General features: G+C 35.0%; 1 protein-coding gene across 2 annotated transcripts; it reads right to left on the reverse strand.

Annotated features, from left to right (window-relative positions):
• Positions 1-912: 912 nt before the first annotated feature.
• Positions 913-16,227, reverse strand: LOC121408027 (solute carrier family 66 member 2-like). Of its 2 annotated transcripts, XM_041599331.1 has the most exons (6): positions 15,990-16,227; positions 13,953-14,447; positions 12,433-12,566; positions 10,428-10,574; positions 8,552-8,768; positions 913-8,151 (listed from the first exon to the last, which is right to left on the reverse strand). In XM_041599331.1, exons 2-6 carry the CDS (start codon positions 14,189-14,191, stop codon positions 7,947-7,949), a joined length of 942 nt encoding a protein of 313 aa, XP_041455265.1. In that variant the 5' UTR covers positions 14,192-14,447; positions 15,990-16,227; the 3' UTR covers positions 913-7,946. The 2 variants fall into 2 exon arrangements, with proteins under 2 accessions (XP_041455265.1, XP_041455266.1); XM_041599332.1 differs by lacking the exon at positions 10,428-10,574 and having other exon boundaries at positions 15,990-16,218.

Consider the following 16,227-nt stretch of genomic DNA (forward strand, 5'->3'; position numbering starts at 1 on the left):
TGGAAGCAGAAGAGATTTCATAAAAACAAGCAAATGCATGGGTTCTCTGTAATGCACACTGAAGAATAGTACATGTAGTTTGGGAACAACTTAAAGGTCAAGTCCACCTCAAAAAATGTTGAATTTGAATCAATCGAGAAAAATCAGATAAGAATAATGCTGAAAGTTGCATCAAACTGGGATGTAAAATGGGAAAGTTAGGACATTTTAAAGTTTCGTTTATTTTTCTCAAAGTAGTTATATGCACAATTTAGTCACATGCAAATGACAGAATCGACGATGTCCCTTACCACTTCTATTGTGTTTTATTGTTTGAAATCTGATTTTTTAAAAGATAATGCACACTGAGGAATAGTATACATGTAGTTTGGGAACAACTTAAAGGTCAAGTCCACCTCAAAAAATGTTGAATTTGAATCAATCGAGAAAAATCTGATAAGAATAATGCTGAAAGTTGCATCAAACTGGGATGTAAAATGGGAAAGTTAGGACATTTTAAAGTTTCGTTTATTTTTCTCAAAGTAGTTATATGCACAATTTAGTCACATGCAAATGACAGAATCGAAGATGTCCCTTACCACTTCTATTGTGTTTTATTGTTTGAAATCTACAATATTTTTATTATTACAGATTCGACAAAAAGGACCAACTTGACTGAACCATAAATTGTCAAAAAATGTTAATTCCACATGTTCAGGACAATGAGAAAAAGTGATGTCATCAGTTCCGTCATTTGCATACCGACCAAGATGTGCATATTAATCTGTGAAATTAAGCAAAACTTGAATATGTCATAACTTTATTTTACATCCGATTTTGATGAAATTTGTATTTTTCTCTTTTTATTCAAGTCAATTTTTTGTTAGGGTGACTTTGTCCTTCAATGGTATTTTATGAATTTTACTTACTTACGTTCCCTAGGCATTCCACTTATGGATAAATTATCACATTTATGTGGTAATGTGTTTAATCAAATGTATTTCCAGTCCATGGAGATGGAACAGGAAAGGTCTCTCCTGATTTTTATTCAGGTATTATATCGCAAATTGGTCTACACCCATGCTATCTGCATGCTGTTTGGGCTCATACCACATGGTCTAATCCTTGTTTGTACACAGACAAAAACATGTGTCTAGCTTTATACTGCTAATACTGGGCCTTATTCATATAGATCTCACTGCTTGTAGACCGAGTGACTGTAGACCATTATTCGGAGAACAGGGTCAAATTTCTGCTTGTAATTCGATAACGCTTGTGTGACTATATATAACATTATCGCAGATATGAAAAACAAAATCAATGATTTTTAAACATACATGTAGATGTATCTATGCATGATATTTCATGAAAATTGTCTTTTATAAAGACAAAAAAAAGAGGTTACCAGACATGTCGGTATGTAATGAACGGCTGCAAGGGGGGGGGGGCAGTCAAATATATTGCTGTACACATGTGTGACCAAATAACGTGTTAAAAGGGTTGTTTTTCAGTTTTGGATGCGGGCTGGGTGTGCACTCGTTAAGGTTATCAAAAACACAGATTTTCAAGAATAAGGGTGGTTTTAATAGACTGGTCGGTGGTCAATCGCGGGGTCAAACATAGTTAGGGTATGTTTTTTTCCCCAAGCTTCCCCGATTAAGGTCATATTCTGGCAACAATTTGTTTAGGGGCACATAAAGCCTGCAAAAAACCTGTTAAAGGGATTATTTTGCACACTGAGAAAAAACTTGTCTAGCGGTTGTTTGGAAATAATTTGGTCATGTACAGCAATACATTTGACTGGCCCCCAGGGGCTGTATTCCTAGTAGCCTATTGTGGCAAGGACCTTATGAATACGTTTTATATCAAGACATCCATTCAGGTGAAAGCAGAAAGGAAGGAGATGGAAAGGAATAGAAATTATTTGTGATAGATTAGCTTTTCATTTTGCATCCCTCTCGAAAGGTAACAGGTCAGTTAAGAGCTTTCATGATCCTGCTTGCACTTTGCATCTTCCTTGCAACATCATTCCTGCTCATTAAATCCTGAGAGGTTGTTCGTCAATTGTTATCTCCAATTCTGTTTCTCTCCTATTGTGATTACAAACCTCAACTTTGTATTCTCACTTGCATTGCAGTGCACGCTATCAATGAAAAAATGTTGACTTGCAAGTTGAAAAAGAGGCCTCTCATCATGATGAATGTTGATGTTGCATGTATTGGGGAATGCTCAAATTTTGTTAATTATTATTGAACGATAACACTTTTATCATTTTATTTTCAAAAATGTATTTTGATTCATTCGTTTCCCTGAGGTGGAAAACCAAACCAGCATGTATTTTCTATGTGTTACTGGTAGACAATGTATTACATAATTTGACATTGAATTCATCCATTTGAAAATTTGCAAATGCTTATTGTTTCTACGATGATTGTATTTTATTTTTCTTACTTAACTCATTCTGGTCAAGACTTTTATTGTGTAAATATGAATCATTTGACTCTTGCCGTTTTGTTTTGAATAAACAAAGTGATTTTCAATATACTGAAGAGTACTTGTCCATTTTTTTTTTTGGGGGGGGCAGTAGGTTCATATATTTATTTCCCGTTTTCCCTCTTTGTCCCAACACAAATTTACACGCTCTCTTTATATCTTTATCAAATTCCATTTTAGCATTACACTAAAACACAATTTCAGGGTACAAGGAATTCCTCCACAGAACACACCAAACCTTAACAAAAACTTGCATTGGATGATCCATATTGGATCTATTTTAATTATATTTTCACACGTACATCGTCACAATACATTTGTGATACAGCAAGCAAACATGTATCAAGTGTTCATCGAATGAGAGACGGTGGCATCTGCATTTGCCACAGCTTTTTTTCTTTTACAGGGTAAAATGAGCGCAATCTGCTCCCTTTATGATCAATATTCACATTCTTTGAATTTTATCATTTGAGTAGAGAGTATTGTAATATGAATGATTATCGAAGGGGCCGTTAAAATGCAAAAAAATCAAGCGCCATCATAACTCTTTCTGCAACGGATACCCGAGCCAATAGCCCAGTGCATCTTCTTTTGCAAAGGGACTGGATGATTCATCATATACTGTGCTATTTCAGACCAGAATCCTTGGCCCTATCAGGATTGTAATCTGAGATGAAGCCAACAAAAATATCCAGCTAATAACATCTGCATTGAAAATATAATCTTGATATTCCAAGCCCCATGAAATAGCTTAGTGATTGATCGTATGGCTGATATTTAGAGTTGATCATACACTATTATTAATGCCATCAATCAAAGAAATTGGTCCTGCAATCAATTACTAAGCTTCATGTTAAAGGGCCCTTACAGATCGGGGCCCCGTCTTACAAAGAGCTGCGATTAGTCCGATTAACCACAACTGGACGGCCAGCAACATCAACATCTAAAATGAATTTTAGTTCAAAATGTTTTCTAGATATGTACATTCATAAATTAATTGTTTTCTTGACAATTTGATGTGTTCTCTGTTTACAAAGGACATTTTGCTAATTTCATGTAGAAGAAATTATGACACTGATGGATTTTCATGGAGTTGCGATTGATTAAATTTGTAACTATTTGTAACTCTTTGTAAGATGGGGCCCAGAAATAGTAGGATAATTTGCAAACTCGGGATGAGGTTGAGCCTTGAGCATTATATGACTTTGAACACCTGGTCCAAGTATCACAAAGCCTTAGTAACTTGATCATAGCGCTGATTTTATGCTTGATAACATTGCTCATCATGTGCAATCAAGCATACAAATCAGTGTTACAATCAACTGCTCAGTTTTGCAATACAGGGCCCTGTCGACTAAAATCACTAAAATATTCTAGCTTACAACAGACTTGTTGAATTTGCTTTCGTTTAAGAATATATACATAAAAAATACTTTGTTTCACTTTGAGAATACATATAAATAAAGTAGTAAATTAATACAAGCAATTAAATACAAATATAAAAGTAAATCATTAGGCACACAACATAAAAATGTATAAAAAATATTACGATAATCTGTTCAAAATCATGAAATGCAACATTCACATTGTATGTATTGGTGGATTACTGCTCTAATGACTATCCAAACTCATGGGTTATATAATATCAAATCTCAATGAGAAATTGAACAAAGACAAGGAATTCAAGGAACCTATGCCCCCCCCAAAAAAAAAACACACACACACATAAACTTGTGGTCTCTATTGCCACAGGGGCAAAAGGAGGTCCTTCTTGGTGCCCCCAAAGACTGACAAATGTAATTTTTCTGTTTAACCTGATGGCAATTTGATTTCAATATGAAATGTGTAGCCCCTTAGTCTGAAGTTTTATTTTGCACCTGGACAAAACAAATTTTAAAAAGCTAATAAATGTCAGAAGAAACCTCAAAGAATTTCATTGTAATAGCTGATGCTTTGTGGAATATAGCGATAGTAGAGGTGGTACTTCAAGGAAGTGAACGTTCATCTTGATTTTTTTTTCATGAGCACATTCAACATGTTGATGCTCAAGTGAAAAATCTCTTTGTCTGAAAATCCAAGGTTAAACTTTTTTTGATGATGACACAGGTTCATTCTTGTACCATTGGATAAAACTACTTTAGAAAAAAAAATGGATTGGACCACTGATGTTTGAAGTCCGGAGACCAATAAAAGTGTTTCCTACTTTCATGACATATCCTTTCTTATTAGCTTTAGAGCCATATCTGAACAAACAGCAATTTATCCCCTTTATTGGGTGGGGGGGGTATGGGTGATTGGTAAACATTCAGACAGAGGCGGCAGAACATCAGGCTCAGACAAAGAAAGTGTAGGGGCACCTTTTGTCTGCCAAACTATAGGTGCCCCTCCACTTAATTGTATGAGCCTGACGTTCCACCGCCTCTGCATTCTGAAGAACCAGAAACAGTTTAAACTGTTTGACAACATTTCTAGCATAAAAAAGAAAGGCACTTAATTAATTTTAAAAAAATCAAAGGTTTGCAGGTTACAGAAAAATAAATTTCCAGGAAATGTTTCAAATTATATTGATTTCTATATTTACATCACACATACACTCGATATAAAAAATAAATATATCCTAACTACTACCAGCAGCATTTTATTTTATCATAGACTCAATACTAGTAATCCTTTAGTAAGGCTTTACTGACATAGCAATGACCCTGCAAACTGATCCAGTAATCCTGAAATTCATACAAGCTGCATATGCACAGTTTAAGTGTAACATCAAGGACCTACATTTTATTACATAAGGTGGTCATAAGTCTATTATGGTCAATTGCAAATCTACTTGGGGTTCCGAAGTCTATCACCATGTATTCCAAGTTAATTGCAGTTGATCAATTGTAAAATTGCAACAGGAAATTTACAATCAATTGTAAATCTATTTCAGGATCCCAAATCAATCATGTCTTCCAATTAATCACAAGCAATCAATTGAAAGATTCTGACAAAAAAGTTTCATATGATTGCAAATACATTCTTGTTACAACCCATTATTTCTTTAAAAAATCCGATATATTTTTTTGTATATATCTGAGATAATTCAGTACATGGTTGTATAAGCAATTCCCCCCGTCGTATAGTTTTTACGTCAATCTGATGTACATGTACACATCTTAACTGTTAAGTACTGATTTTAGAAGTGACCTAAGTTTGCATTTCTACAGAATTTAATGTTCTAATCTACAAGGCCTTTAAATACATATTGCATCTACTATTGCTATTTTCTACCCAATATATACATATATATTTTGCCTTTATCTATTCATTTAATTTGAGTTTCACTGAATTTCCATTGTCTTGCCATTGGTTTCATGGAACAGTCTCCAGATGGCTGTAGGGAATAATTTTACTTTACTAATTTGAAAAGCATTTTTGGTCATAAAAGAATAGCTTTCAACTAAGTAATGTACAGTCCTATCTTTAAAAATGCATAGCAGTCTTTCAAAATTGTTGAGCAAATTGCGATGTGATACCAGGAAAATTATTCCCTGGACTGGATATGGACCCTGTTTTATAAAACGTGTTATAATAACAACTTTTTAATAACAGTTCAAAGCTATTACTGAAATCTTTTGATTTAATTGGCTAATACTAGAAAACTAGTTATAGATATTGCACTTATTATGTCTACAGTGCATCCCATAAAAAAGGAAACCAGGATTCCCACATCTTGTTTCTTCAAAGGCAAATTGCTTATATTTCATTTATATCATCATACAATTCAATTATTCTTCTATATTTTGATACCTAATATCATGTGACAAAGTCTTCCTTCACACATTAATGAACAAGAAGAGCTTGAAACTTTCAAGTCAGGTTGCGCAGAAAACTTTGACAAGATTGCTTCATCCTACGACTACTTTGCCTATTCGACAATTGACTCATTAGCATTTCTTTTGTATTCTTTGTCAAGTTTCTCTCACTGATCCCTGAAATGAGAGTCGATGCAGATTCTTATGTGAGTTTCTGCGCAAATCGTTTCTGACAGGCCTCAATGTTTATTTTCGTAATCTGTTGTGTGTGGATGATTTGCTAAGCTGTTAGTATCGAAATAAAGATGAGATTATACTCCTAAACATAAGTATCAAATTCATGTTTGATAATTTATCTCTGAAAACAGGTTTCATTTTTCTGGGACGCACTGTATATAACAAGTCTTAATGAAATGGGTTCCATGTGTTATCACCATGAAAAGAGACAAATAACATGATACACTTGAGCAGTCATTAACATGTTTTTCTCAAGAAGCTGGACGTCTGATTCCCATGGCTAATCAGATTATTAAACTCATCTGCAGAATTTTTCCCTTGGGCAATCTCAATTAAATGCCTGATCGTATGTAACACAAAGGCTTATATTCTGAAACCAGGTTTAATTCAATCTGGTCTGAAGTTGTGGTTTAACTATGGAAAGCCATATTAGTGACCCAAACATGTGACAGTCTATGTTTGATTTTCAGCACATTTGACACCCAAATCATCCCTTAACTGTCTGGGAATAATGACTAAAATAGATTTCTTCATCAACAAAGAATGAAAAAAGAACAACGTAAGCATGAAAACCATGCAATATACACAGAATTTTGACACTTTCGGCTTCCCATAATTTTAGCCCAGAGTTAGACCTCAAGTGGTCTGTATAAAACTAGACTTCAGACTTCTACTGACTGCTAATTGAACTCACACCTAACCATTCCTAGAGTGGCTGTTACACCTGAACAGATTAGCCAGCGTATGCTGACAAATGTATGGTAAGCCTTTTTTTCTTTCACTTAATACACTATATCTTCAAGAAAATATCTAGAAATATATTCTCATGACGAGTAATTCCCATATTTTCATAACACAATATGAATTCTCATTATGAAGAATTTTTATTTTTATTTTGTGATATCAAGAAATGAATTCTAGTAATCAAGAGATGGGATTGAATGTAAAATGACTTGCCACATGCTATCGTACTCTGGCTAAATCAACTAGTAGCAATAAATACTGATGGTGGTGGTGGTAGTAGGACTCAAAATCTTCAGACCACTTTTTCAATATCTACATCATTCTGACATATAGGAGTAAAACCAAACTATCAGAGAGATGTGCTTAACTTTGGCACAAACAACGTTGAGTTCAACCTTTATTGCACACAACAGTCAATCGAGGGTGTCCTGTATTTCAAATTTCAAAAACTTTCCACCCTTAGAAGACGTCTACCAGTATTTTGATTAATTAGTACAATTTGGAAATGTGCAATTCCTCTACTTTGTTCAAAGAAGTCTTCTCTACATTTTTTTCTCCCACATCAGAGAGTAACCAATCTCTATATGAAACAAACACGGCAAAGCACACTCTCCTAATACTGGTTCCCCCCTATGCAGTGTGTTTGGTGACATCAAACGTATAAAACTGTTATACAGGGGATATATGTATTCTTGATCATGATATATGTTCTGCCGGTGCAGAAACTTTTGCCAGCTTGATAGGTGGTCTAGCACCATAGTAAACGACTTGTGTCAGGATAGCTATATCAATAGACACTTGCAGTATACCGCATATCCAGAACTGGATGGGGGCGCTGTTCACAAAGAAATATCCCGTCTTGAAGAGATCGCCAGATAACCAGAACATCACCATCTTGACACTGCATGTGGAGACAAAACATAAAGAGAAAATGACATCATAAATGGTTTGAATAACATTGATGACAATAGACAAAAGGCAATCAGAAGTAAAATTATTTTATTTGATGTTTGGCATAACGTTAGGAATAATAAGTCATATGTTTGCTTTGCGACAAGCCCTTTCATCCAAATAAAGTCAATATCGGCTTCAAGTCACAGCCGATGATGACATCATTAAGATTTGGAATTGAATTTGCTTGTTACTCCCAAATGGAGGCTCGAAATAAGTGAATTTCGATTTCAGTAGTCCTACTAGCTTCTGAACTCTTATCACAAAGATTTTATTGGTTGAAATGTTCATATTAAATGTTATTACAATTTCTTTAAAATGCGATCCTTATCGATGGGTGGCACACTGACCTCATTCCCTGCGTAGACTTGTTTCTAAAATTATGGTAGAATTGCGGTGATCCTAACATTGCTTCAGTGAATACAGCCAGGAAACCTATCGTCTCTACATAAACGCTGAAGGAAGACAGGAAGTACGTCACGACACCCCCTGCTATACAGAATATCGCCATGAAGAGGACATAGTCGACAAACCGAGTCCACTTCCAGAAGTAACGCCAATCAAGATCTGCAGAATACAAGATAAAATCATATTATATATACCGGATACAAATATTGCAACTATGGAAAAAAAAACATTTAAAGTCACTGCTGAAACAGCACAGTATCTTTATTTCAAGCAATTAGTATTAATCAATGCATACTCTAGTCCTACTACTCTATCTCTCTACATTGCTGTATAACCTGCGACTAACAGCAGACACTGAGCATTTTCTATTAAATTCGATATATTTTTGTAAGATGTGCAATTGTGCATCTTCATGTACAACACACACATGCGTAACTACCAAGGCAGCAACAATGTCCGATCCTTATATGAATCAATCATGTTTCAAATGAATCTTTTTCAACAGAACAAAAAAAAAATTTGAAAATTCAGCTGAAAAGCTTCCAGTCTGGAAAAGAATACCAACCATATTCTCTCATCCATTTTATGTGATAAGAGAACTTAATGCTCTACGTAAACAACTACTAAATATCTACATGTAAACAACAGTAATTTTAGAATTTAAATCATTCCAAAGAACTCCTTTGGAAACTAGTGAAAACTGTTTTGATCCTTTTTCTCATGCTGCTCATGTATAGAGTACCAAATGTGATGTTATTACAAAACAGACTTTGCATTTCATTGTTTTTTATAACACGTCTGAAAAAGAGCATGATGGAAAACACCCACAACCAAAATTTGGAAAGAATCCGCCGGTTTGACCATGCCCAAGTTTTTGACCACAAGTGTAACTAATTAGTCCCACTGTATCATTGGCCTGTTTTCATTACTAAAGGACAAGTCCACCCCAACAAAAATTTGTTTTGAATAAAAAGAGAAAATCCAACAAGCATAACACTGAAAATTTCATCAAAATCGGATGTAAAATAAGAAAGTTATATTTTGTAATCTTGCTTGATTTAAAAAAATTGTTATGTGCACACCCTGAGGCCTGCTGCAGAAAGAGTTGCGTTTAAACCCAAGTCAAAATAACAAGCGCAAGTTCCGAATGCGGGTGCTTCATTGGTTGAAAATCAAGTTGCGCAAGATTTTTGAGTTGCGTTTGATCACAACTCTTTCTGCAACGGGCCCCTGGGCTGTATGTAAATGAAGGAACTGATGACGTCACGAACTCAATATATCTTTTGTATTTTACTAAATGAAATAAAACTCATTTTCCCCTCATTGCCATGTAAAAGATAGTTTTGTTCCTTTCTAAACATGCAAATGAGAGAGTCGATGATGCCGCTCACTCGCTATTTCTTTTGTTTTTTTATTGTAACAATATTAAATATTTCAATTTCTACAAGTTTGATATGATAGTAGCCATCATTTCTATTGAAATATTTTATGGTTCAATAGAAATGATGGCTACTATCAAACTTGTAGAAAATGAAATATTTAAAATTCATACAATAAAAAAACAAAAGAAATAGCGAGTGAGCGGCATCATTGACTCTCTCATTTGCATGTTACTGACTCATATTTTGTGAAAAATAAGCGAAACTTTAAAATGTCATAACTTTATTATTTTACATCCGATTTTGATAATTTTTCAGCGTTTAGCTTGTTGGATTTATCTCTATTTATTCAAATCAACATTTTTCTGGGGTGGACTTGACCTTTAAATAATTAGATCACTGCTAGAGGTTTGAATACACCATCCTACCATGATCATACCGAATAGGGTTCTCCTCTCGACCCGTTGGGCCAACTCTTTATCCTTGCTAGTAGAGTGTGTTCCCACGCCGCTGGAATGACGTACCCGCCCTTCCCCATGTGTCATACAGGTAGGATGTAGATCTGAACATGGCTTAGTATCTACGGCTACAGTATGTTTTCACAATGCATTCAGCCAATAAATATATTTGCACATTTTTTTCAGTATTTACGAGCAGGATGTACATGTAGGTGGGCCATGGGATAAATACAATGGTTTCAGGATGGGTATGAAATTAATCAAATTAATTATTGATAACATACACATGTAGTCCAAAGAATTGAATGAGCAGAAAGACATTATCAGGAAAAATAAAAATGAACAACATAATAGTTAAAGAAATACAGGTGTTTGTAAAAGGAGAAAATGGGTGATTTCAGAAAATTAATTGAAAATTAGTTTTGAAATAAAAATATGTGTTGGAAGAAAACATAGAGGGTAGTATTGGTGTGAAAATGAGAAGTAAAACATGGCAGAAAGCGATATGCATGCGTGAAATGGATTGATTATAGATAGGTAGGGAGAGAATATAAAAGAGAGATAAAAAGTGTAAGGTAAATGGTGTTAATGTTCAGAAAATGTTCAGAGAACTTCAGGACATTTAAAAGATTTGGAACTTTGTGACCTTTGTTATCTGACCCACTGACCTTTGAAATCTTGTTCCCTATAAAATCTAATAAGTTGATAATTGTACATGTACACCTACAAAGTACTCCCACAATATAAACAGAAGAAAATCTTTCACTTTTGTAGTTAAACGTCGAGGTTTTAAAACAAAATAGGAAAACATCAAAATAAATAAAAATAATTTGATGTGCATCCATACACCACATTGTTGACAGACAAAGCACTGAAGAAATTGATGCAAAAGTTTGAAATTATTTCAAGGGTTTTGTTGCAGTCTAAAGTAGTTTATTTTCCTATCTAATCATTTAATCTCTTTGTTTTCTTCATATATTTGGCTTATACATGTATATCAACCAATATGTCTTTAATCATGTCGGTTCGTAGAGTACATACTGCAGGGTTGAACAACTGCAGGCGGATTTGGCCTGAAGTCACACCCAATAACATTGAGTATCATATGTTTACAGGCCATATCAAAGATTCATTAAATTATGTCATGATTTGTTCAGCTGTTATCAATGAAAAGATTACAACCCAACTTGACCTCACATGTTCTCCATCACTATCAACAGTCTCTCCTGAACAAAGTTGTGAAGCATTCGTTTTTGTATGCATTTATCCCAACTCAAAGAGGAAAAACTAAACAGGTTGTTGAGAGAACAAAGGCTCTTTCCTCTGAGGAATAGAGACTTTTTGTTTAATACTTCCTGTACTTGGTTATGCGTTTTCCCCTTAAAACCCGTGAAAGTCCACCAACAGCATTATTGCTCAATTTTACCTACACTTACCAACTAAAACAACTACAACCTGTAACGCCTTAAAAGGGCAAGTTCATCCTGACAAGATGTCGGTTTTAAGAAAAGCAGACAAAATGGAGAAAAATGTTGGTGAAGGCTTGGTGAAGATACAAATTTCTAGGGCTTTTGATGTGTGAGGTCATATGCCAGCAACTATACATGTATGTACCCCATGGTTCATGATGAATATAAATATTTTTCATATAGAAGAGGATATGAATTGATGCATCAATGATACATCCCCCGAACAAAGAAAATATTATATATATTTTTTTCAATATTGTATTTTGGGGATATATCACCTGACATATGGAGGAGTATACTCTTTTGTGATTTCATAAGATCAAAATATTTTTAAAAAATCCTAACTCTGAAATCCTTTGACTGATTTTAATAAAACCATCACCATTATTTTTCTCATTTTTCCCTGCATTCATTGAAACCAATTTATAGTCAGGGTGAACTTTCCTTTGTAATAACACTGAATAGACAACAATATGATCTCAAAATTGAAGCCATTGTGCAGAATGTATACACACACCTGTGACATATCTCTTGGTTGAAGATAGACTGTGAAGAGACTTTACTCGCGTACATAGTTGTAATACTACCATCATAGTAAATATCATAATGATGCTCTGTGCTAGAAGTGGAAGCTCAAAAGGATGACCAAACCTTGAAAGAAAACAAAAATATGATACAATTCAACTTTCTTCACCAAAGACTACAATTTTTCATGTGATACCCCTAACAATTGTCCATGTATACATGTACCTGTATACACCATCTTTTCTCTATAAAATGTGATTTTACAGAGAGGCATAATCCAAAAATATACTTCACTCAAGTAAGAATATCTGGAGATATTTACATAAAATGGAAATACATAAAAGAAGTGCATGCTCTCTTTGTGAAAGTTTAGAATTGAATTGCATAGAAATTGGTAAGGAATAAAAAGACTTTATCATGAAACACCCTACCAATAAAAGCTTTGTTTTCAATTTTTTAAATTTTGTTTTATGAACTAGATCCATAAACTTTCAAAGTTTTGATGGTAATTCAACAAATACCCCAAACTTGGCCATAGTTAATTGACCCTAAATGACCTCTGGTCTTGGTCATGTGACCTGACACTCCGGCAGGATAATCAGTAATACTTCATTACCCTTTTGTCCAAGTTTCATTAACTAGGTTCATATACTTTCTATTAAAGTTATGATGACATTTTAAAAACTTAACATTAGGTTAATATTTTGATGTTGATTCCCTCAGAATAGTCTAAGTTCATTGACCCTAAATTACATGTACCTTTGACCTTGGTCATGTGACCTGAAACTCAGGCAGGATATTCAGTAATACTTGATTACCCTTATGTCTAAGTTATGATGTCATTTCAAAAACTTGACCTTCGGAAAAGATGCACCTAATCTCGCTCTGCTATGCAGGCAAGACAAAAAACGAAGACACAACTCCAATAATTCATTACTTTCACAAGTAAAAAATATACAATTTACTTTGAAAGCTATCAAATTGAAAAAAAAATCAAGAGGGTACCATCTTGTCAACAATTTCATGATCTAGATATATTTTTCATGGTTTTGCATCGCTCTGATTTCTTTAAATATTTATTTTCCAATCTATTACAATATTTCCAGTTACCGGTACTTATTTTAATGGGTGTTGTGACCACATATTAGAGACTGTCTTGACATGCCATTTTACCAGTACTCAGGGGTTCATCTCCAATCATCCCCCCCCCCGGAAAATGCCCAAAAGAGCCCTGAAAAACTAAAAGACCCTCTGAAATTCCCATACATGTAACATGTAGGTTCCACTGTAATGGAACTGTAATGGAATGTAGCTTTGGGGTGGGGGGCTGGTGAGTTAAAAAGCCAGCCCCAGAAAGTATTCATTTTCACCTGGAAAACTCTGTAGGTATCTTCAGGCAAAGTACAGGCCATCGTTTGGTGTACGGTATCGCAGTAAGTTGACTGAAGACGTAGATTATATTGGTTTCTTTCTTAGGAATGGGCTCTTATGAGGCAATAAAATAAAACTTACCAAAACAAAATCCTGAGTATGTTGGCAACAAGAAGAACAAGGCAGACATGAGTTGAAAATCCCTCTGTGTTCTCTGAACGTCTGATGTCCAAGTATTGCGGAATAAATGGAACAATTCCTCCAAAGATCATCGCTGCCGAAGCACCCCATGACACCAGGTTAAGCAGTGTCAACTCCGGCACCTGATGAAGTTTTTTCTCTGCTAGGTCAGCAAACCCCTTAATCAAGTCATCCTCCATGATTTCACTTTAATCCTTTTGTCTGTGTTTACTCCGACTTCGAGTGAGTTGGGAATGATTAAGGTATTAGTGGCCAGCGAAGTACCAAGTGTAAGTTTAGAAAATGCTTTTTATGAAATGTAGGTATGCGTAATGCATTCTTGAAGGTTTTTTTTAAGAATGTAGAGAGCAATCTATGCAATATTTAGTTTTGGTGATGCTTTCATCTGTAGAAGTCTCAGACCTGCAGACCTGGATATCCGCGATTGATCAGGACCTGAAAACAATAATTCAAAGCAATGTTAGATATGTACAGTATAAATAAATATAAAACAATCATATAAATAGAAATGTAGATCTAATGATTATACCATAATTATAACATAATCCAAACATACAATCAAATATTATTTACAATGCCCTTCAAAATGTTTTGGGAACACCAATCACATTCATATAAATTTGCAAACTTTGATATTTTTCCCTAGAATTGTTTTTTCTTGTTAAGTAAACTTGTACCACTATTTTGTTGAAATGTGGGCATCGGGAGGTACGAGTGGCATGTTGAGTGCATGGCATCACAAAGTTAATAGTTGAGCATGACGGAAGGATGATTTTGGGTGCGTGTGTCCTGCCATGAGATTTCATGCTGTTGGGCTGCGTGAGGCTTTGCTTTCAGAGAGGATTATCTTAAAAAATATATGATTTCAATTGATTTTTTAGATCATTCAACAGACTCTTTATACTGCTGACTCTTCATTTGAAAAAAAAATCAACATTTTTTATATAATTAGAAAAAAGTTTTTCCTTTTAAATTCTGATGTTTTTGACGATACTGTAATTGATTGCGAATGTGATGGTCTGCTCAAAATTGAAATAAGAAAGCAAACAAAAACTTAGAATTTACTCATGAGATGATATATCATGAAAAAATCACACCAACTCTTTCTTACATCATTATAATCAAGAATATTTTTACCCGTCCGTCACGCGTCCGGAATTATGAGGTAATTTGTCACGCATGAAAATAATTGTTTTTCGCGGAGGGGTATGCGGCAAGTGCGGTGCAAAGAAAAAGGTTGGAAAATATAAAATAATTTCATCATATTCATAATTTTCAGAATATTTGGAATAGCAAGGTATAATTTTTCTTCATTGTATTTCCTCTAGTTGTCATTTTTAAAGCACTGAAATAAAGGTGTCCGGCAATAGATACACGGCGCTAATGCAGTTTCGCACCGGCCGATTACCAGCACACCTAATCACCAATACTTGTTACCAAATGTCATGACAAGTCTCTCAGTCACATTTCGATGTCAATATATCCACCACTTTTCAAAATATTGTGATCGGGAACGGCTGTATTTCGTCTTCGATCTCAACGTCGTTGATCGATATCGCTTCGCGGATCGCTTGCATTCATCGTGCACCGGAATGTTGATATGAACTGAAGTTAGCAACCAAATCATGCGAACATAGATTCGCATGCGGCATGCTAGCAGTTTGTTCGCCACATTTTCGCATGATTTGGTTGCTAACATCAACTTCATATCAACATTACGGTGCACGGTGAATCCAAACGATCTGCGAAGCGATGTCTACGCCGTGTCGATCAACGACGTTGAGATCGAAGCCGAAATACAGCCATTCCCGATCGGTATACTGGTAACCGGCCGGTGCGAAACTGCATTAGCGCCGGATACACTGCCATTAAGGTAAACTAAACTCCACCGCCTGCGGCGGGGGAGCTCCTCTGAGTCTGAGTCCTCATCTGTCATGTCTCTCGACCCACTCAAACTAAAGTCAAAAACTGACTCACCAATTGAGCTGCCAATATTTCCCGCTTGCAGTTGCATTCCTTAAATTCTGTTCTCCAGAACTTCCAGAAGTATTAATTTATTTGGTGTGGATCCTCGTTATGTATGTGGCATCAATCGATATTCTTTGAAATACATTTAGCCATACATTTTACCCGACGTGATATCTGCTACTTTAGTTTTTGCCACGATGCACACACGTAATATTTCGATTCATTTCGAGCATTTGTAAACAAAAAT

Source organism: Lytechinus variegatus, chromosome 2, assembly GCF_018143015.1.
Source record: "Lytechinus variegatus isolate NC3 chromosome 2, Lvar_3.0, whole genome shotgun sequence".
Taxonomy (NCBI): domain Eukaryota; kingdom Metazoa; phylum Echinodermata; class Echinoidea; order Temnopleuroida; family Toxopneustidae; genus Lytechinus; species Lytechinus variegatus.

Bases quoted from the DNA above. Each gene is read 5' to 3' on its own strand.
- LOC121408027 (XM_041599331.1), bottom strand. From the start codon at position 14,191: ATGGAGGATGACTTGATTAAGGGGTTTGCTGACCTAGCAGAGAAAAAA. The intron at 12,567-13,952 runs GTAAGTTTTATT...TTTTCTTTCAAG, and splicing joins ATACTCAGGATTTTGTTTTG to GTTTGGTCATCCTTTTGAGC. The intron at 8,152-8,551 runs GTCAGTGTGCCA...CTCCACATGCAG, and splicing joins AAGTCTACGCAGGGAATGAG to TGTCAAGATGGTGATGTTCT.